Consider the following 23,417-nt stretch of genomic DNA (forward strand, 5'->3'; position numbering starts at 1 on the left):
TGGATGTAAGACAATGTAAGTCTGAGGCATATTGTGTCTTAACTAAGTGCTGGCTGCTAAAACTGCAAAGGCTGGTAAGGTCATTTTGTCACTGGTTCTCAGTTTGAAAAGCACTCAGGGTTGTGTCTTGGTCAGATTGTGAAGCAATGTCTGAAGGACTGTAAAAATAAGAAGTGAAACTCTGGCAGCACAGTTTGAAATAAGCTTGTAATTTTTGTGAAGACAAAATCAAGAGATCAGTAGAAAGGTAATTACAATGATATAGCAAAGGGAACAAGAGCAGCAACTAAAAATCCAGCAGAAGAAAACTATAAACATCTCTTTCTGCAAAGTTGTCTTTTGTATTTGGGGTTTTGGGGGGTTGTTGTTTTTTTGGGTTTTTTTAAAGTAAATTCTTTCAAGTTTTTCATTTATTTATTTAAGATATTGGGTAGTTATAAACATCTCTCTATATTATGTAGTCATAAGACTGCAGGTAAACTTTGAAATGTTATTTAAGTGGGTAGCATGTTTATAAATGTTTTTCTCCAAGTTACCATTCATGCACTTTTCATTATTATGGTTTATAAATAAAGGAAACACCTGATGTGTATTTGCATTCATAATACATTTTGTTGAGCTCATACAAAGAGTTGTGCAAGGCAGTTCTGTGCTTTAGTGGTGTGTTTAGTCATACGATTGTAATAATTCGACATAAAGGTGTACCACTGCAAAAGTCCTACCTTCCTGCAGTTCCCGCCTCCACGTTCCCAAGAGCTTCATCTCTTCTAGCTAAAAAGTAGTGAGAGATGATGGTATGATCATTTCAGCACCACACAGGTGCCGGGGCAAATACTGGAGAAAACCCTCAAGGAATCCAGCTGAGAGAGCGCATCCTTTCAGAAACAGTCTGGGTGAATTGCTTTGAAGGAAATGCCTAAGAATGGCCCAACTAGTATGTTTATTATTTAATATCTTTTTTTCTTTTGCCCCCCACATAACTTAGAAGGAAGATGAAGAAGGTGAATACTGTTTAAAACTAGAAAGGTCGGAAGAATCCCAGTCCTCCTTCATTTATTGACAGTAAAACGAAAGTATAAAGCATATATGGTCAATGACATGCCTTGTAAGAACCAAAGGGAAAGCGTAACTGAAGTGATTTTCAAATTGATAGTATACCAATCCTGAAAGTGTAGGTGCATACCTGTTTGTGTTTCTCTTTTTATATTTCTTTTTAAATCTAATTTTCTTGGAGTTAGAAAGTTATGGTACTTGTAAACTAAGCAGTTAGAGTACGTGATATTTAAAACTCAGCTGGCAGTCGTAGGCAGCTACTTAGTGTGCTTGGGCAAATCAAACCTATTTGGCTGGCATAGTTCTTCTGTGTTGCAGGTTAATAAATTGCTGTACAGTGACCAAAATGCAGTCTTGACAAATGTACTCTTGTGGTGTTAATGCACTGGAAAGGTCGTTTTTCCTTCTTACTGCTCTGACCATAACACCATCTGCTTTTCACCCTTTTATTGGCATCCTCTTATTCGTTGCAGCCAATATTAGCTTCCAACATTCCTCACGTGAACTTCTAACATAGTTCTTATTCACTTACGTGATGGTGATGTGAATGCCATTCAGCCGCCTGTGGTGATGAACCCGCGTCACGTTCTTCCTGGGGTTTCGGTTTTGTGCTTTCTCCTCTTTTGCCCTTCATTTTTGGAAGAACTTCGTTGTAGATATTCACTAGCTAGCTGATTATGTTTCTTCAAATGCTTCCTTAACACCATCTTTCTAGAAAGCTAATATAAATCTTGATAACACCAAAATCAGCCATCATACCAGTCAGTGTTATCTCATTCTCTCTTTTTGTGTGAGTTTGCGTCCCCCTCTCTGTTATCTTATACTTGACCTATGATTTCTGAAAAAGAAGTGATTAAAAGAAAGTTCTCCTAGGATAAGAGGTCCTGAGTCCAGAAGACTGATGAAGATGGGTCTCATCTCAACTTTGCTCTATGATCTTCATCATCCCCAAGGACTAGCATCAGTTCTCCCTGGAATCAGACCAAAAGATGAGTTGGGGGAACTAGAAAAAGGAAGGAAAGAGGCTTCTGCCCCACTTTACAGTCTGTTGAAACCACACTTGGACTTTTACTTGCAGTGTGATAGTTGGAGGTATTACAACAATTCTTTTGGACTCCAAATAATACAATATTTGAATGGAAACACTGCTGTTCTGCTATTAGACATCTAATGGTGACGTTATGCCTGAAAAATTAGGAAAGGTTTCAAGCATTTTTGCTGTTGACTTGTGTGATTGAAAAATAGCTAAAGAAACACTGAAGTGTTTGTTTCTTTTTTTTCCTCCAGATAAATACCCCTCAGTTGGATTTACTATTGCCAATATGTATCATTCTGTGTCTGAAACCAGTCACCCTTTGCAAACAGAGGAACAAGAAATAGGCATTGATCCCTTGCAGAGTTATTTGAACAAGCCAGGGGAAGGTGAGTTCTATATTTTTGTACTTTTTTGACTTTATACCTAGAAACCTTATAGAAGTGTATCATGATAACTGTACCTGTCGTAATTTGTTTTATTCTCTCAATGAAGTTGAACAGGGCAACTTAAAGAACATTTCGCAGAGTATGGGTAGAACACTGACATTAATGAAAACCACAAAAAGTCAACTTTCAATCACAGACAGAAACATTAGCCAAATGTTTAATATGCTGTCATCCTTTTTTAATCACAAGCCAAACACTCACTTCAGCATAAGAACATTGAAATGCAGCATGGCTTTTTGTTACTTTCTCAAGCACGGGGTCTTACACTGCTTTGGGTTTAGGGTTTTTTTCTGTTTTCCTTTTTTTTTTAATTCTGCAGTAAAGCTCAGTATGTTATTTTGGATGAGATTATGCAAATAAAAAGGCTGATTTTCCTTTTTTCTTGTTTGACTCAGCACCTATATTCTTATTTGAAAATAAACCTGGAAGTTGAGACAGAATGAACAGGCTCTAAAGGTAGAAATTACTGTGTAACCTAAAGTAAATTAATTAAATGCAGTATTTGGAAGACTCTAATGAACAGTGAGAACAAACTGCTTGCATAATGCAATGCGTGTCTGTGTTGCTTGTCTTTTCTACTTATTTGCTAGTAGTGACAGTATAGTTGGTTCGAAGGAAGTGATAAGCTTAACGAGAAAGCTCGTCCTTGTCATGAAAACGTTCCTCAAGTACTCAGTTATGCACAGTGGCATCTTAACTACCTGTAATTTTCCAGTCATTGAACACATGGAATCACAGAATCATTTAGGTTGGAAAAGACCCTTAAGATCATCCCATCCAACTGTTAACCTAGCACTGCCAGGTCCACCACTAAACCATGTCCCTAAGCACCACATCTACCCACCTTTTAAATAGCTCCAGGGATGGAGACTCCACCGCTTCCCTGGGCAGCCCATTCCAGTTCCTGACGACCCTTTTGGTGAAGAAATTTTTCCTAGTATCCAACCAAAACCTCCCCTGGCGCAACTGTACCAGGAGGGCAAAATAAAAAATTTATTTTAAATTGCAGAGTTGAAACAACTTTGTCACATTTCCTAAGTCCCTCACCCAGATCAACTAATTTGTGGGGGTGTGTCTGTCTATAAATCTTCTGTTTACTAGTGCTTATTAAAAAAGCTATGCCAAGTTTGGCTTAGTCAGGTTTATTACTTCAGTTTCTAAGAAGCTGACGTTTTGCTTTAAAATATATTGGTAAAAATTCATTGTCCCTTTGAGCTAATTTTTTTTCATTTTTTCTTCATTGGTTTATAAAGCTTTTTCAATGTTAGAAAATGAGAATGAACATCTAGGGGGAAGTATTTTAAAACCTGACAATTAAATGAAATAGCTTTTCTAGGTCAGTGTTCTTCCTCTATTATATCTGACATCTTAACAATATAGAGGCATTTTAGTTTGATAAACTAAATGCATTTTTTTACATATTTTTAGAAACTTGAAAATAATCTTTTGCAATAATGTAAAATAATAACCATTTTCCAGAGGAAATATAGCTTGCTTCTAGTCTTCTCCACTCAAGAAGATGATAAACATTTTCTTCTGATTTTTTGCCTTAAAAAATACTGGTAATTCTTTCAACTCTGTTTCAAGAAAAAACAAGATTTTTACCCTGTTAAAAAACCACTGGAAGTTAATTTTACCCTTTATTGTGCCCAGAAGCGATTAGTTACCTTGACTGAAAAGGTTTCTCATTTTTATCCCAACCTTAACATTTCTATGACATACAAAGTTATTAGTATTGAATTGATGTTTAAAAGTGCCATTAATTCATTTACCCCAAATGTTCATTAACAATGTAAATGTATGCTGATGTTCTATGAGACAAGGAAGTGACTAATGACTCTTCGCACTAACAACACTTAAAATGAATAGAAACTTTAGATAGCTAATCTTGAAGTAATCAAGACCCTCATTCAGCTTGGCATCTCTGTATGCTCTAAAACAGCTGTCAACTGTTAAAAATATATACACAACACACACATACGCACATGCGAAGATAAAGATATGTAAATACATGGTTCCCCAAGTCATAAAGGTTACCAACTATGGTACATTTTTTATGTTCTATCTATGTAAATATTTTATATAAAGCATCCATTTCATCTTCATAGGTTTTTTTACTGTGAAACACATACTGCATTTTAATTTGAAACTTTATATATCCAAAACAAGTCTTTGAAGTTTTAATATTTCATTTTAAAAGAAGCATATGCTTAGATGGTGTTAGGTTTTGGGGCATCAAAGTATACAGTCATTCCCGTCCATGCAATCTGTCCATCATTGTCTTCATAGAAGAATTTCAAGACAAGGTTTTTCAACTGAGCCTCAAGTTTCAGGCATGGTACAGAATCACTTGGTGAAAATCTGTATCTTCAAGTCTTCTGTATAATAGAAATTTGCAAGAGAGGTGGTCCATCAGTCGGACATGTTCTATGCAATATTGTGGGATATCAGGACATCTGAATTGTTTTTTGAAGCTGTGCTGAATACTTAAAGCATTATCTTGGAGGCAAAGTGATAGAAGTCTTCACTGAGATGAGGTAATAAAAATAAAGCACGTCACTGATAAAGGTGCTGAAATTAAATATCTAATCACAGAGCTAGTCAGATTTGTTAATCTACCTGATGTATTGTATTTTTAGTATGTGCGGCTGATACCAAAACTTGATGGAGAACCAGGAGATGTCATGTCCAGCTGGAGTTTTGAAATTCTCTCACGAGGCACTTTCATAAAATGAAAGAAATTTCAGAAATACATGGATTGCTGTTAAGTATAGCTGGTTGGAAAACTGCATGCAGAGACTACTTTTTGTTCCTTTGCGGTCAGCTTGGAAGGATATATTGGATGACATTCTGGAAGTATGTTGATTGAGTCTAGTAGTACTCAGTGCTTTTATTAAAATCTCAGTGAAGGTATAGAGAGAAAACATGGTTTATTTGGGAAAGGGCTGTTAGCGCAATGGAGGGCAGAATACAATTCTAAGTATTCTTGAGATTTTGGAGCAGTGGCCTGAGAAGAATAAGACATAGTTCACTAGGAACAGCTGCAAGGTTCAATGTTGCAAATGCTAGGTAGGAGATAATTATCTAGCTGAACAAATAAAAGTAGAGCATAATGGATGAGGCAAGTGTCATTTGGAGGAAGATCTGGGCATTCATAGCACTCCAAATTTTGCATAGCTGAGGAACTTTGAATCTTGAGTTATGATGAGTCATGAGAATGTGCTTGCTTGCAAGTTTACAAAATTCATGATAGGCTGCTAACTGACAGTCAAGATCTTTTTTTCTAGTCCTTTAAAATACTAAAAAAACCCAGATAAGATAGTATTTCAGTCTTTTTCTGATGGTTGATTTGGCCTATGTTGTTTTCCTTGTATCTGATTTTTTTTTTCAAGATAGAAAAATGTACATTGCATATATGCTTTCAGATATGCTTTTTGAAATTGCATTTTTAATACTTGGTAAGAAATCTGTGGCAGGGATTCTCACTTTTCTAATCTGATACTTCAAATTAAGCTTTTCGTTCTTTTAAGAAATTTTAATTTTGAATTATATCTTTTGGATCTGGTTCTATTTTAATTTACATGCACGTCTGTGTATGTGCATTGTTTTGTTTTCTTTTGACTGTAGTAAGTTGATGGTATATTGCCACATTTTCTGTTCTAAAAATCTTCATATTGTTCATTTTATTCTAACTATTTTTGAATTATTCCCTCTGAAATAGGCATCTTTATCAGAGAAACTGACGGATCTTATCTTTTTTTGTCTCCAGCAGAGACTTTATAAACCCTGAATATATGAAGAGAAATCTCACAAAATTTGCTCTTCTACCTCCTCACTGTGTATTGCATCTGACAAACTATTTTTTTCATTTCCAAATGCTGAAGGTTTCTATTACATTGAAACGGGATAACTAGGTTAACTGTTTCTGAGGTGCCGTAAATTTTTACTCTAAGTTGTAGCGTTCACCACATTCTGACACAAGTTTTGAAGAGCATAGTAGGTAGTATTCCCATTTCATTGATGTAATGAAAAAGTTGATCCTCTAAGGACAGGCTGGAACAATGCATTTAATACTCTTCAATTTAATTTGCTCAATATCACAATTAATACAATTAAGGTCACTTGAAATGAAACTATTAACGAATTGGGTAATTTACTTTAACAATGTCAGTGTGTTCTCACAATTACATTTGCTTTAATTAGTGTACAAGCTATTATTTAATATCATACTTCACATAGAAAAATGTAATGTGTTCTTTGTTCTTAATAGAAGAAAAGGGGAAACATTTAATGGGTCTGAGTGTTTTGGATTTGGAGGTTGGGGGGGTATATTTCATATCTAAAGGCTATGGTGGTGAGGACAGAGAAGGCTGATGTCGCTGGAAGGACAAAGATAACTACTGGAGTGTGTGAATGAAATTAATCCTGTTGAGATAGATTAGCTGCCCACCTCATACTTATTTACCATTGCATCCCTCCTGATTCTCAAGGCTGCCATGAAAAAATATGAGAGATGGTAAGAGAACATTCATATTTCCATTTTGACCATATTCTGTGTGTTTCCATTGTTTGTCTTTGGAGAATTTTGTGGTCTTGGTGGTAACCTCATAACCCTGATCACTAGAAAGTATTACCATGTAGAACTATATCTTACATGTAGTTTGAGATATCTGGTTTACATCAATGTTATACAGAAAACATGTAGAAAGCAGAGGGAATGAATTAATAAAGTAAATGCCACCTTCTCTGGACTTAACAGGACTCACGTGCTATTAAATGATTTCCCCAAATCTTAAGTGTAATTCACATGGGACTATTTTGGTCTTGGGTACACCCTTTCACATTAATTCCAGCGTTAAGTGAATTTTTGCTGTCAGAAAATTGTATTATCTCCTAATCAGTCAGTAACTATTCAGTGTTAGGAGTTGGGGGGTTTTGCCCTTACAACCCCCTTCAGTCAGGGAGACAACACTAATGCAGATTGCCCTCCATGGCGTTCATCTGTCTCTGGTTTTAGAGATCATTTCCATGATGACATTTAAAAGAAACAACCATAGAGGTCTAGACTTCTCTGTGTGAAAAGTACATTCCTAAGTTAAAAGCAATTGCGAATGCAAATATAGTGAGTTCTTGAAGACTTATTGCTTTCATATCAAATATTTTTTGATAGTATATTGTATGACGTCACGTGTGTCATGTTATGTGTGTTCTTTCATCTTCTCCCCAGGGAGGAACATGTACACGAAGTATAGCATTGTGTTCTTAAGAGTGCTTTTAAATATGCATGCTACTTTGTGTTTTCATTAAAAAGACAAGATTGAAACAGAGAACCTCTTTGCATTATACCGGCAGCAGGAGATGCTGAGGGTTGTGATGGTTCTTAACGCCTTTGGGATTTCATGCTATGGTTTGTGCCAGGCCCTGAGAATGCCCTGTGTCCTTCAGGCAGAAAGGTTCGGTGTGCCCCGCCAGCACAGTTTGTTGCTAGCGATCCACGTGCAAAACCCTCGTGCTTCTCCTCCTGGGCTTGGCTTTTCCATTAAAGGCGCAAGTGTGCTAGAGGAGAAAGAGCTGTCTTCGGTCTGGTTCGCTTCGTATTGGATGAATAAAAGCAAGAATGGTTTTTACATTTTCAAAGGCCATATGCTGACATAACAAGCATTTTAATATTCATTTATTAATAATAACTACTGCTTAGCTTGCTTTTAATTGAGCAGCAACAGGATTGTAGTGACAAAGGCTATTGGAGCAACACAGTGTGTCTTGAGCTAACTCAGCCTGTCACAGCTCCTTCCCTACAACTCCTCGTTTTCTCTTTTCTGTATTAGAAATACATTGTTATTACGAGACCAGTTAACGGGGAAGCTATGCATGTTTAAAAATACATATACTTAATTTAAAGTTAGTTGAAAATAGCCAGCAGCAGTACATTTTTTCCTTTCAAGATTGTATGTGGACGGGTGTTGACATGCCCTTAGAAATTTGCCGGTTGTGAGGCCCTTTGGTTTCAGTGCCTTGCTGCAAATTTGTATTTAGAAACTGCAGGAGTGTTTTAAATTACTTCAGCTGTGGGAGCGAATGTGAGTGGCTGAAACAGTCCTGTGGGTTACTGACTTCCAGAGTTGGATTTTCCTCTCTAGAATTGATAGCCCCGGGTTTTTTTGGTGGCTTCATGTGAGTTGCGTGTTACATTAATGCCAATTTGGAGGTTATGCTGCGGCATAGGCAACTGGCACAAACATGATATAGGGAAATTGCCTCCAGGGGTTGATAAGGCAGATACTAGAGAAGACCTTTTGGACAGCAATGTCTGTTGGTCTAAAAGAAATCCAAAATGTTATTTTTGAAAGTACTACCCTAAATCAGTGTATGAAAATAAGACCATTCTCACTAATGACATTGGCACACTACCTCGGTTCAGTCATCTCAGCTGGGAGTTTCCAGTTCTTTCCAGATAGAGCCCTGCCCAAACGCTGGCATAAATCACTTGTCAGCCTCATGTCATTCTTCTGATAACTCCCTGTGACCCTACCTTGGGAAAAGCTGATTTCAGCATTTCTTTTTCTTTTTCTAGCTTTTCCCAAATCCAGGTTAAAGCTCAACTAGTTGGTTCTCACCTCGCTTCCTAGTATACCTGTAGTATGATACATGTGGTATAAAAGGAAACGCTGTAAGTTGAATGAAAAAGAACAGATTTTTCACTAAATTTTACACGCTTAGAGGAGCTTAAAATACCAAGCAGAAAGTTCCATTTTAACTATAGTAACATACTGAACAATAAAATTAAAACAGAATAATATTTTCTAATATAACCTCTGTAAATGTAATTAAGAATTTGTTAAAACTAGCTCATTATTAGAAATTATACAGAAGCTAATGGTAAGAATGGAATCATTCTTTGAACATTTTACTCAGATTTGATATAAAAATGTAAGATGAAAGTTACTAGCCATAAACACCTCACGTATTAAGTGTTTCTAGGCAATGATCAAATTATGTTAAATGGCTGTATCTCCTACATATGGAAAAGGCAGATTCTCCTAATTTAAAAAAATTGAACTGTACAAGTTTGATTGTACTTGTGTATGTATAATAAAGGACTAGTAAATCAGAATTCTAGCTGAGGCCAGCATGATTGGTACAGGATAATAATTAAATGTTTGAGTTCACTTCTGTCCTGACGTACAGAAGATTGTAATTTACAAAGCAGGCTGTGAATTGTGTGCAGCTAGCTGATGTTACAGACCTCTGTATCTGAGATTAAATGCATGTTAAAACATTTTGAAAGGCTTTAACTGCCACAGATTTGATTGTATTAGAAATTGATTGCTCTATATAACAGAAATATGTCAGCACAGATGGAATCTTTCCTGTCTTTCATATATGTGGACATTCATAAAGATCTGGAATTCCTTATTTTAAAAGGGGGAGAGTTCAACCTATGTTCACTTAAGTGCCAAGTGATACTGCAAAGCCTCAGCTTTAGTCTTCTGATTGACTAATAAGCCTGATTCTTTAGCCTCCTTGGCTACCCCTGTCCTTGCCCTCTTTGGACATGCGAAACTAGTAGGTGTGGAAGGGGAGAGAAAGAAAGTACCATTGTACGTGTTTTGAGTGGTAAGGAATTATCTGGTAAGATGTGTATTATTTATTGACAAAATCTGGCCTTTTAACAAAGAAAAATAGGCCTATGCTTAGGTTGCCACTGCTACAACCGAAACAGCTGATACTTTAATGAACAACATACTGAGGGCCATCCAGGACATAAGGCAAATTAAGCAGGTTACAGACTGCGTATCTTCTGTTTAGGTATAGGAGATCTCCCCAGCTCTGACAATTAGCTCCACTGATCAGGCAAGCAGACAGACAGAAACAGAAGGAGGCCATTTGTATCAATTTGAGGAACAGAACTAGTAATGAAGTAAAATATCCATACCAGGTAGTTTCACCTCCGCCTTGGAACAGATATTTCTAACTGCTGGTTTCAGCTTCGCAATAGAAAATAAATAAATAAGTACGTGCTGCTGAACAAAAGCTTATTTTCTGTTGTTTACAAATCGAGAGCAAAAGAATAATAACACTTCTAACCTAGAGGGTTTTTTTAAAAAGGAGAAAACATTTTCTGGACATACAAGCAAATATGAATCTTGGTAACCTGACAGCTTTGTTTAAACGTTGAATTTGAGTTGCCTTTCATGAAAATCTTTTCAAAGTACAGCAATTCAGCTGTGAAAACCTGAATACATTAATGATGACAAAGAACCTCTGGAATGAGCCAACATTTGTTTTTGTTCTTTTACAACGTTTCCTGATGAATTGCACATACAAAAGTGTTGCAGGTTATTTTAATTTTCTTTTCTTACTTTGATAATAAATGTCTCCACTGTTTACCTTTTTGGTTAAGGTACCTTATTATTACTAATCAGCTTTAATTATTTATAGCAAAATGACTGTGAAAGATGTTTCTTTGATGTCGAAAAAGTCAGGGACCTGATCCTGATCCTATTAAAATTAATGGCTAGGTTCCAATTGACTGTAAAGGTAACAAGCCTGAGTGCCCTTTTTGTCTAAGGGAAGCAGTAATTTAGCCCAAGGTACTTGGATTGTCTAAGTTCCTTGGAGTTCTTGAATTTTGGGAGTGTTCAGATTTCAAGCATTTGGTGTCAAGATTTGGCCACGCAGAGGCAGAGCACGTAGAACTGACTTTTAAAAGTCCCGGTCTTCATTTTCCTCGTAAGATACACAATAATTGAAAAAAAGGTTAAATATACAGGATAATGGGAGAATGCCTTTATCTCTAAACAAAAACTGAATGCTAAAATGGGGGGAGTGGGAGCAATGTGCCTAGCCTTTCTGCTTTTGTCTTTCTCCACAGTCAACAACATAGCAAACTAACCCAAGTCTAAACAATACCGGATAAGGAACATCATGTTTCAAAGGCATGTATGTGAGCTTATGTTTAAATCTTGTTTTGTGTAAGTGAACTATTGCTGGGTTTTGTTTCTAAATATTTTAAGCCTGAGATTTATATGGATATACATATACTCACACACCCTGTGACAAGATTGAGCACTTCTGTCAGATCTAGAGTATCATCTTTTAGTTATTCATAAGTATCCCTGTTCAGCTTTTTCATCGTGTCAGATGTTTAGATCACTGCATCAGTAATCATGTGACTATAATGCTTCAACCGCAGTACAAATGACACAAAAGATATAGCAAATTAGGTTTATTTTCACTATTTGTGACAATCACACAAGCTTATGACGCAGTTTGTGCTCCATGGCTTGTTCTGTTTAAAAAGGGAAGTGAGACTTGGGATATTGGTTTTGCATCAGTGTGCTTACCTCATCCTGTTAGAAGGTGTCATGTACCAAAGAAGCTACACAATTCATTCTCATAACTGCCATAGGAAGAATAACTAGACTAGATGCTCTCATGCAAAAAGAAATTTGAAGCAGGTGAAATGCTATGCCTAGTTCATACAAGAAGTCTGTAGCAGTGCCAGGAACTGGACCCAGAGTGTTCAAGGTCCGGGATGCTGCCTCAGCAATCATGCTGTCCTTCAGCTCTTGCTTGCTTTCAGCCAATTTTTGTGAAGCAGGTAGCTAATTCACCACTCAGCAAGAGTCACTTAGGTACATGTCAGAACACACACATGTTCTGTATACAAACTTAAAATAAATAAGCACTTGTCAGCTTAGAGATTTCAACTAAAAGTATTTTTTGTAATGGAAATGAAAAATGTTTTAGAAAACGCAGATCATTGCTGCCTTTTGAGTGTTATGAGTAATCAAATAAAGTTAAAAAGTTTTGCATATGTTAAACTATTCCCTAAACTTTGGTGAATGATGGCTCAGTACAGACATATATGGGTGTTACTATTAAAACATGATTTGACCACAAGTTTAAAGAATGCTACTCCAGCTTAATGAAATAGTTATCAAAGCTGATTTGTTTGCGCTTGTTTATTTCACTATTTTGTATCTCAGCTTTGCCAGCTCCTGTCTTAAGAAGAGGCAAAATACTGAAACTTCCTAAGAGATTTTTTTAAACTAAGCACTACATACTGCTTTTACTGTTTCATTATGTTATTAGATACTTGGGGCATTAGCTGGCTTGACACATTGCTCCGATGTACCTTGCAAATCAGTGGATACAGTGGTACCTCCGTGGTTACCCATCAGCTACTGTTGAGGTACATGGAATAGCTGTCTGTTTGATATTTCACGGAAAGTAGGTGGGAAGGTTAAAAATCAAATTTCATGTAAGTTAAACTCTAATGGCCACTGAAAAAAAAAAAAAAAAAACCAAACAAAACCCTGCTCTAATTTTCTTCTCTTAAGTATCTTAATTCTGTACAAACAGCTGGCAGTTAAATGCTTCTGCTTGGATACTAGTGATAAACAATAATACATAAACTCTGGGATAGGAAGACTGCACTCAAATTTTTGAACAAATCCCATTCAGTTTAGTGCAACTGGGACCACGTAACCAAAATATTAGCAAGTAGCCTGTATGATAAATTTCTCCACTAAAATTTTGATATCCTATTACAAATTATTATTCTTGATCTTCCTAGAAGTTAAAAGGCACAAACTTCATCCAGATAAAGCTTTTATGGTGGTGATAATTCTTTTCTTCTGAGAAATTGGATTTGTAATGGAATCAACGATTTAACCTTAGGAAAAATGAACTGTATAGTGTTTCAGAACGAAGTGTAATTGAAATGATAGAGTTCTCATGTAATACACATGAAAATATATTTTCAATGATGTGAAAATATCTGAGTTTCATTATAGTGGGGTACGATTTCTATATGTTAGTCATAATATTTGAAGATACCATTGTTGGGTTTGTTTACTTTTCATTTGAAATATTTAAAGGGTGGAGCAACAGAACATAAATCTGTCCATTAGTGGGCATTTCTATTTTGCACTCAGATGCATTCTCATCAAATTTGATTTGCAGACTGGTGGCCAGAACAGATGTTATCTTAATGGAAGAGAGAACCATACTGAGCCACAGGGCCACCTCCAAACTTTTGCAACCCAATATTGGTTCATTCTTTATTGGAGTACGAAAGAAAATGCTTCTTTGCAAAAGTGTGCAAAGCTCCGTTCTGAATTATCACAGCTAGGTGGCCACAACATTATTGGCTATACTAAGACTGAGATTTTATTGCCAGAAAAAGTGTAGCATTAATTGTTGCTATTCTAAAAATAAGATTAGAAAAAATGCCGTGGCAGATGAGTATGTATGTGTCTTCTGCTTATTTGAATTTGAAAGAAGGAATGTAAATCAGAGCTTATACTGTGGAAGACTCTAGCTCTGTTTTGGGGTTCTTGTGACTATAACCAGTGAAAACTTCTGGTTTAGAGGCTCTGGAATTAAAATAGACATTTTTTCTGCAAGATTGTATTTTATAAATTTATGTTTACAATGAACACATGACAGTTTTAGTTGTGGCATTTGCATGAACTAAAGTTATGCCCTTGTAACTGTACAGTTAGCTTGTTGTTCAAGTGAAGATTATTATTTTTTTAAGAAGCTGCATTGTAACATACTTCTATCAGAAGCAAATTTCTGATTTGGAAAAATATCATATAAACCCTGTATTAAATGTTCCTTGGCTTTTTTAAAAAATAGCATATAAAGCCCTTATTAAATAGTCTGTGGCTCTTTCTCACATACTTAGTTTTTGCAGGGAAAAAAAGATTTTTTTGATAAAAGCAGCTCTAAGTGAAAACCACAGATTTAATTCTGGACACGAAAAATCTGTTGCATGTTTTTCATCTTAGAATTAATAAGATATTTATGATACTACAACTCCTCTAGATATTGCAAATTTAGGAAGATACTTGCAGGTTTTCTGCAAAGACACTTACTCATATCTGTCAGATTCAATTTGAGATCCTATGGAAAAAATGAGCCTGCATTTGGTATCTGGCATTTGCGTTACTTGGCTAAAGACAGTTTTCTTTTTTTTGCATATTACTCTGTTCCTTGCTAAAGCTGTAGCTCAAAGCAGCAACTTTGAAACTTTTGAACATATCTAAGAGGGGTTTTTTTAATTAATAGATAAAGGGGAATTTAAATTGAATGCTGTATTAACTGTGCCAATCTCTTAACTGAAATATAGAAGTCAAATACTTCTGATTATTGTGAAGCTGAAATCAATTGTCAGTTGATAGTTACTTTTGGTATATATAACAAAATTATAATAATTGCATATAAAACACTACTAAATATTAAGATTAAGGAAGATTAAGATTAAGGAAGTGGTGACACCTGAAAATCATGTAGTAAATTATGTGTGCATAGCATAAGGGGCCACTTACACTATGGATCCTACAGCATGGGTGCTTACAATAACAATACCAAGTCTTTGCTGCAAGAGAATAAAAATAACAAGTTACTTTATTGATCTGATTCCTTCATGCAATAATGACATTAGGAAAAAAAGCAAGATTGTTGAGAAATGTTATTAACCAGATTTTTTAAGGTAATTTAAACCTTTAAAGATTACTTGAGGTGTTGCAAGACTGACATGGGTCTTTGTCAAAGCAGCAGAAGTGTACAAGTACCATGTTCATCTGCCTACCAGCGCCCCTTCTGGCTTGCCGCCTAGACAGCCATGGAAGGCTCAATCCAAGCCACCACAATAAAGTTTGTAAACCTTGTAATTATTCCCCTGCTTAGGTCTGTTCTTTGACCATCAAGTGATTTTCTGTTTATAGAATGACACCATTTTGAATCACAGGTGATGAGTAAGTTTTGGACTTCTAACTTATTTCACCAGTTCTCATTTACCAGTTGCTTCTAAGTCCGTATCTGGTTTCAATTTTGATGAAGTTAAGGCAAAGCACAATTTGAGGTCTTTGGATTTGGTCTGGTTTTTTCCTTTTACAAACCATATGTCAATGTTCTGAAGGCCTGTCTTGTGGCTGGTTAAAACAAAATCAAAACACCTATAAAAGGTTCCACTCTGGGAAATATGTACTAAATTTAGGCAAAAATTCTTTTCATTTGGTGTTTACAAATTGCACCTTTAAAACTTTGCCTAGAGGTAGGGAGGAGTGTTTCAAAAATTAGATGTTTAAGTAAAATGACTACAAAAGCATGTAATCTTCCAGTTTAGTGTATTTCTTCTTCTGAGTTAAGTTATGCTCTAATAAAAATTAAAGAGCAAGTTGCATTTCGAAGATCAGGTCATCGTAATTCATTGACATTAGGCCACATAACTGAATAATGTCTTACTTCAGTGAAATACATCAAATGAGATCAACAATTATGACTCATAAACATGCCTCGCAGGCATAAAACAGCAGGGAATTAGCATGTGAGGCTGATAAATATGCATGTAAATAAGCTCCCAAAGGAATAACATGGGTTTGATTGATAGGTTTAGAATTGGAACATATGTAAACCCCTTTATTCCTCATTCTGGTGTAGCTAAGTAAAGATGCGTTTTACTTGTTAAAAGTTTCAATAACTTTGTAAATCTTAATGCCACATCTGCTTTTGTGTGTGCAGGCACGTGTGGGTGTCACTTGAGAGATTGATTGAATTGTCTACAGGGTAGATGCCCTCACACTAAGATTGTAGTGTTTGCGTACATATATATTGGAGCGGTTGTGTATGTGCACGTGCATGTGTACGTACTTGGGCACTGCGTATTAGGTGGTGTTGAGCAAAAGATTATTTGGGTGTTCTTTTACTCAGAAGTTACAGATTTTAAAGTTTGCTTCGTAAGTAGAAAACTGAGTTGTGAGTTTCGGTATAGGCACAGGTATATGTATTTTTGCAAATACATTCTGCATTGAAGGTAATTACTATTTATATTACAGAAAGTCCCACAAGTGCTCCTGAATTTAAGAGTCTGGCAGTGATTCTTTATAAACTTCCATTTTTGTTGGCATCTTACAGCTTGAGCTCTTATCTGCGACTTCAAAGTACCTATCACAGCAGTACCTTTATGTTGATCAGCACAAGTGTTTATGCTGTGCAGAGATTTACATCCGTATTGTTAGAAAAGTATATAACGTGCTCTTGTGTTTATAAAACATTAATACTTTGCTTTGCCAAACACAGACCAATTGGTTGCCATTGTCATGTGGCCTGGTGTGCATCTGCTTTATTACCATTCCCTGCTATTAGGCAATAAAAACTTTTCCAACTGATGCACACTTACTGATGTTGCATCACACTGTAATTATGCTAAAGTGATCTTAGACCGGCGGCAGGCAAGATGCAAAGGCGTTTTCAATAGTATGAAGTGTGTATTGACTGTAGATCTTAGTTACGTGTGGTTTATAGCTAAAATAGTAATTCTGAGAAACTGGAGATGGGGCTGGTATCAGAGATCAGTTGTTCACGTATGAAAACCTCAATTCTGTAATACCTGCTTTTGGCTTAGAGATACCTTTCTCTGAAAATAAAGCTTGAGCAAAATTACTTCCATCTGTTTAGATTTATAGGGTGACAGAGAATATATTTTCCAGTTCGGATCAGTAAATTCAGGAGCTACTGCTTACTTCTGAAAGCTGGCTCTTTTTGCTGTTTAAAAATAAATAAATAAACGTGCAGCACTTAGAGACATCAGCATCAAATCTCACGTGGGTTCTCTTGAAGCAATTTATAGCTACCTTGTATAATTTGTATAGAAATGTTAAGTTGATCCCTGCTCCAGCAGCATCGACTGCTTAACCCAGAATGTAACAGCCTGTGACACCAAGAAAAAGCAAGCCCCCGGTACAGACTAGGGGAGGGGATTTCGCATAACAGAGCTGAATAAGCAGATTGCTATCAGGAACTCTGATGGGCCATGTTTCTAGCTGCATAGCACTGTCCTTTTTCACGGAGGATGCCTAGATATCTCTTGAGCCAACAGAAATAGAAAATAAACCACTTTCTTTTTTTTTATCCTAACAATGTGCCCTTTTTACAGTCAGGGCCTTGACAGGCTGTCACTCAGTTTCTACTCACCACAAGGAACGTCCTTGAATGGTTCAAGAGGAGCCAGAAAATTGTTGCTAAGTATTTTTTTCATTCACCTCTAGAATTTTCCACATTTTCTCCAACATGTGTGAAGCCACTGGGAAATATGGTTAAATGAGTTAAGCAGACATCACCCATCTGTGCATCTCAGGGAAAATAAAAACAGTGCTGTCCCTCCGAAAGCTTTCTTGGTACATAACCAAAATCAGAAGAACAACCACACTCTAAAGCTAAACCTAGGCAAGGCTCTTGCAGAAAGAAAAGGAGGAGCACTTTGAAGAAACTGCTTCTTCTGGCTTGCCCAGTCTTGCTGGTGCATGGCCTTTGTAGAACGTAAGGTGGTCCTAGCACCTGTGCTCCTCTGAAATGCCTGAGGGCCACGGCACACCTGAGAAAACATGACTGCCCATCCTATCTGCTTCAGACAGCATTAAAAACCTGGCATTCAGCCCCAGCTCTGAATTTCAGGCCCCTCACAAGCCAAAATGATCACATTGCAGCCTCTTCCTTGTTTGTATAAATGTTTTATAATTCCAGATAGAAGGCATTGCAAGAACCCTACTTTTGCTCAAGTCTTGGTTCACCCTTTAATATTGTTCATTGCTGCTCTTTCTACTACTCAAATGATTTGTAATTTGTATCTCTCAAATGGTTCCCACTTGGATTTCTCATGCACTGAAAAGTCAGATGCCTGACATTACTGTGTAAAGTTAAGTGCTTGGGGTTAATGAATGGCATTAAATTTTATGAGGTCATGTCCAGTAGATGTTAAAAGAAGCTTAAGGGAACTTTATCACTGATAGAAATTAACAGTTGGCATGAAAGAATGCCTGAGGGAGTTCAGTTCTAAGCAAAAATAAAATTGGTGGTATAAAACCTAAAATATAGAGTCATTGTGATTAATGTAAACATTTTTGTTAGGTAATTGGTTACGTGTTGCAGTAAAAGGAATGAGACCTCACAGTTTGAAAGTAAAGAATATTATTGTATTTAGAAAGCAATTAATGTTCCTAGTCAAACAAAAAAAATCTACATCACGTACAATATTTATATTCTTTCAGTAAACATATAACCTTTGGGGCTATATTTATCAAATAGTCAAGTCTCCACTTATTTACATTAGTTTTTTCTTTGGGCAAAATGTGTTTTCCCTAGTGGAGCACGTTATTTTGTTTCATTAAACCTTTATTTCTACTCACATGCATTGCTTATATTACAGAGGAAATGAGTAGATTCTGTGTACTTAAGTCATCTAAGGTTTATGTTTTGGGGTGTCTGATGGATGGCATGAAAATTCTGTTTCAAAAAGAAAATGGCTACATTAACTTATGGATAGATCTGTTTTGCATAATTATGTGGGGAACTATTCAGTAATTACACTAGTATTCACATGCTGTAATTTTCGTCGTCTTTATTCACTGTCAGTCCAATGAGAGGAAACTGAAAACTTGCTCAGACGTAGATATTCTTTCTCGCTCTGTCTTACGACCTGCAGTCACAGCCTGTAGTACTTTTTCAAACAATGCCTGTGCTCGAGCCAGGCAGCTATTTTCTTGAGTTTTGCTCCCACAGTACATGTGTAAATTCGGCACCTGTACTTCAAAGTCGCTAACACCACGCTATGGATATGCCTAAATGGCCTTGTGCGCGCCCATTCCTTTCGCACCACTTGAGGTCCGTGCCCTCTGGACGCTGCATTGGAGGTAACAGCACCGTGCCTGCTGAGAGTGCACATCTCTAGCGTGGAAGAGTCAAAGTTTTTTTGAATCAGAGCATTTTCTCCTGTCTAGTTGGACAGAGAGGTACCACACCTGCCATACAGCATAGCAAGTCACGGCCACATCCAAAATTTGGAAAAAAAGTGAAAATATTTTAGAATTTGTAGTCCCTCGGGACTGTTCTGTTGCTCTCCGGATGATTATTTTTGTGGTTTATTATGAACTACATACACGAAACATGCCTTTCCACATTTTCCTCAGATAGTACTTGGTCAAAAAATCTGAAGTCAAAAGCTGATGCTCTCTGATGCTGGGTGACATTTTTGTCTTGCGTGCAGACTGTTTTCTTTTTGGCTAAAAGATACTGCACGTTTTCACATCTTAGAGAACTGGGATAACCGGCCACAAAAATTGACTACTACTTAACATTTATCCTATTATTGTGTAAACTAAATCATCAACATTTTAGAAAATTTCTATATAATTTTTGTCTGCAAGAAAAATCTAGTCATACTTGTCTCATTTGTATTTTTGAAATGTCTTATTTCTTACATCTCCAAGTGCTTCGTACTTGCGTCCTTAGTTCCGTTCTGAAGTGCCACCAGGGACTGACACTACTTTTCCTCCTCACAGGAGGGCAAGGGTGGAGAACAGAAATCTGTCCCATGATGGATTATGTACTTCTTCACAGAAATGTTTCGTGGGGAGTTTCTTTCTCAGTATCTACAACAGAGGGACCATTGTTCGACAAACTACCTTGCACTGTAGTAAATAGAAGTGTTTTGTCATGCTGGCTGTCAATTTGATGTATTTTTATATTCTGATGTAGCTGTGGACTTTCATCTCCTAGACATCTAGAGTTTACTGCTAATGCGTATATATCTTTGCTCTTCAATTTTCTCTAGATCCATCATTCACAACATGCATCTGCTTTTGCACCAGCAGAGTACACAGTCAGCGCTCTCCAAATTAACCAAGGGTTGATTTAAAAGAATTTTGATTAAAATCCAGTGTTTTCATTATGCTTTGGCATATTTTGATTTGGCAGTTTAAAAAGCTCTAGCTCGGTACTTCTTCTATACTGTTCGGTGATGGTTTTTAATTGGAGAAATTTATTGAAAACGTAGGGTACTGCTCTGTTTCATGTTCTCTGAGGTATGGGTCTACTGGATACACAATGTATTCTGAGAATTAGCAGCCTTAATTAGCCTCAGATGAGGATTCTAGGGCTTCCTGGCTTCATATTATAAAACGAAGCTAGGCAGCTTTATGCTCAGGTGTCCCTTTCTGGTGCAGGTTCCTTCCGTATAGTTAATTTTGTTAGGATAAGGGCTGCTCCATTGGCAGCAGGAACTTCCCTTTCAGGGTTGAGTATTTGAGTCTGTGTGGCAGCATTGGTTGTTTTCAGGTTGTTGGGGTTTTTCTCAGACCGACTTGTTCAAGTTTGCCAGGTACAGGTGCTATCATAAGGTGAAGGTAGCCTAACATTTTTTTTTTAACAGTGCACTTGTGAATTGTCTTACTTCTAGACTCTGCTACTGATGGAACATCTTTAAGTTTTACCCACATGACTTTAAACTTTACCCAGAGACTAAGTTGATTTTTCAAAACCATTCAGATAATAGATTTGTTAAGGAACAAAAAAAATGTGCTTTCTGTTGTGTCATGAATGATGCATAAAGGAAGGAAAAATCATATGCACTTCTAATATGTTGTATTTAATTTAATAAACCATTGCTTATCTCTCTACTTTTTTTTGTGTTTGTGTGCATGTGTGTTATGTTGCTAAAATGTGTTATGTGGTTGCATTGCTAAAAATGTGTCTTTTACGATACAAGCAGGATCCTATTTCTAACTAATTTAACAGATTATCCTGCAGTTTATGTTAATAAAAATCCAAAGCAGCCTGTCGGACCTCCAGATCCAACTGCTTCCAGCAGTGCTAAAAGGAGCTGTGGATGGGGGAAGAGGAGGCTGCAGCTGGAAGGAGCCGGAGGAGCCGGAGGAGCGGAGCTTCCCAGGGTGACAGGGACACTGTGGGTGCCCAAGTGCCTCTCCCTGGCCCTGGGCTTTTTAGTAACTGGCTGCTGCCCACATTGCTTCATGTGGGACTTTCTTCACCTCTTACTGTGTGCTTTTAAAACTGTAGCATTTGAGGGAAGTCCAGGTGTTGCCCAGTCTTGCATCTCTGTGACAATTTCCTAACGTCAAGCTTCTCATCTGCTTCCTCTTCCTCAGAGCCAAAACCCACAAGTTCAGCCTCTGGCTCTCAGGGGTAGTGCCAGCCCTTCCACTGGATGCCAAATAGCTCCACTGCCTTTTAATTTCCCATGTGCCTGAATTTCCATGTTTCCATGTGCTACTGCTTTTATTCTTTCTGGTTGCCTCCTAGCCATAAATGCTGCCTGTTGCCCTGTTCCAGATAAGCAAGTAGCTCGTTACGCATGTGTCGCTGCAGTAGCCACCTGGGTGCTCTGATTTCAGGCTGAACCTCTCTGTGTGTATGTGCTGGGCAAAGGAAAGTGGTGTGATTTTTCACAGTGTTCCTGAACGTATTTACACTCAAGGAAGAAGGTCCAAGAAAGTACATTCTGCCTTCAGGAGAAGCCTTTGACGTCCATCAGCAGTGCTGTAAGTCATTGGCCTGCTGTAGTAGCTTCCTTTGCTAAGAAACAGCAAAGAAACAAAGCAGAATTGCTCCTGCTCTTTTTAACCTCTGGTCCTGGTTATCATGAGGCCACCTCCCACACTTCAGGAGGTGAGGCACGTATCACCACCTCATGGCTTCCTGACCGGGCTGGCCTTTCTCCTGATAAACCTGTTACTCTCAGTTGAAGAGCAGCTAGCTTCTTGTTGAAAGGGCAGTTCTGTTTCAATGAAAGAGCACTTAATCCTTTCTGGTTTGTCTTCTACTACCATTTAATCTTGGCAAAACAACAGGCTGTTAGAAAACTTCTGCTCTATCTTTTTCAGCTCCCTTTTTTTCCTAGACTCAGTGGAATATGCATTACTGATTTTGAATATGAAAATCAAACTATACTTACACGTGATTTATTATCCTAAACAGAAGGATTGCATCTATCTATAAGATAGAAATGTGGTTAAAAATAGGATGTAATTGAAGTAAATTAAAGGACAATAGTAGCCTTCAAACATATAAAGAGATGGTATGTTTTTCTTATTGTCAGTGTAAATGGTCTCTGGAGACCACCTTTTTACAGTGATTGTGCATGTCTAAGATTAAGCAAAGCTGCATGACCAGTGCTATCTCAGGAGGATGCTGAGTCATTAACTCATGTTTATTGCCTCTTGCCATCTTTAGATTATTGCAATTTATAGCTCAAAGGCCTTTTAGGCTGTTTATAAGTTAAAATTAGCTAAATTCTTCTGGATGCAAGTGATAAGTCACTCGGCATTTGTATATCATCGGACGTAAGTTCCTAGCAATGATGCCAGGCGGCTTCTAAGATTTTTTTTTTCTTTCTGTTCAGTCTAATTGTGCTACTTGTCCCTAGTTATACTGGATTACTCTGTCGGCTGTTTTGCTAATTTTGCTAATTTGCCATTTTGTTAAGGGTATATGCACTTGAAGAATTTACTGAAGTTAGAGATGATATTATTTGCTAGGTGTACAGCTTCTGCTTCAGTCAGACTACACTAAAATGTTTGTATCTTATCCTGGAGTCTTTTGAGTCACATTTGGTGATGACCTGGGAACTTGTTTAAGTTCTACACAGTAAATCACCAGCCAGGTTAAGTAGCAGATACAGGCTGTAGTACTGAGCATATGAACAGAAGTGGACATAATTTACTACAGACCAAAGACAGGTGCACTAGGAGAAACAATAAATAAAAAGTTAGAAGAATCACATTTTACCTTATCCTGTGGATTTTTTCTTTTACCAGTCTTATTGCTGCTGCTAACAAATTCAATCCAGGCATTACTGGACTAAATGCTTATCGACTTCAGTGGAAGTCACATTTGCTTATACTGTTGTGTGGTTCCCACTAAACGGGAAGTCAAACTCCTTTTCCATGTACATGCATTTTCTGAAGTGTTTAAATCACAATTAGCATCACAGTTAAACTTGACCTTCCCATCACGCTCAAAGAGATTATATGAAAACACCTCTGGATGTAAATTATTTAAGAATTTGGTACCTT

At 37.1% G+C, this 23,417-nt stretch overlaps 1 protein-coding gene across 1 annotated transcript in view; it reads left to right on the forward strand.

Annotated features, from left to right (window-relative positions):
* The window catches only part of TBC1D5 (TBC1 domain family member 5), a 294,668-nt gene that overhangs the window by 99,470 nt on the left and 171,781 nt on the right, over positions 1-23,417 (forward strand). The window contains 1 exon segment of the mRNA XM_035894107.1: positions 2,341-2,475. Coding sequence (XP_035750000.1) covers positions 2,376-2,475 — 100 coding nt within the window. The 5' untranslated portion in view covers positions 2,341-2,375.

This window comes from Egretta garzetta, unplaced genomic scaffold (genome assembly GCF_000687185.1).
Source record: "Egretta garzetta isolate BGI_Z169 unplaced genomic scaffold, ASM68718v1 scaffold94, whole genome shotgun sequence".
In the NCBI taxonomy this organism is placed as follows: domain Eukaryota; kingdom Metazoa; phylum Chordata; class Aves; order Pelecaniformes; family Ardeidae; genus Egretta; species Egretta garzetta.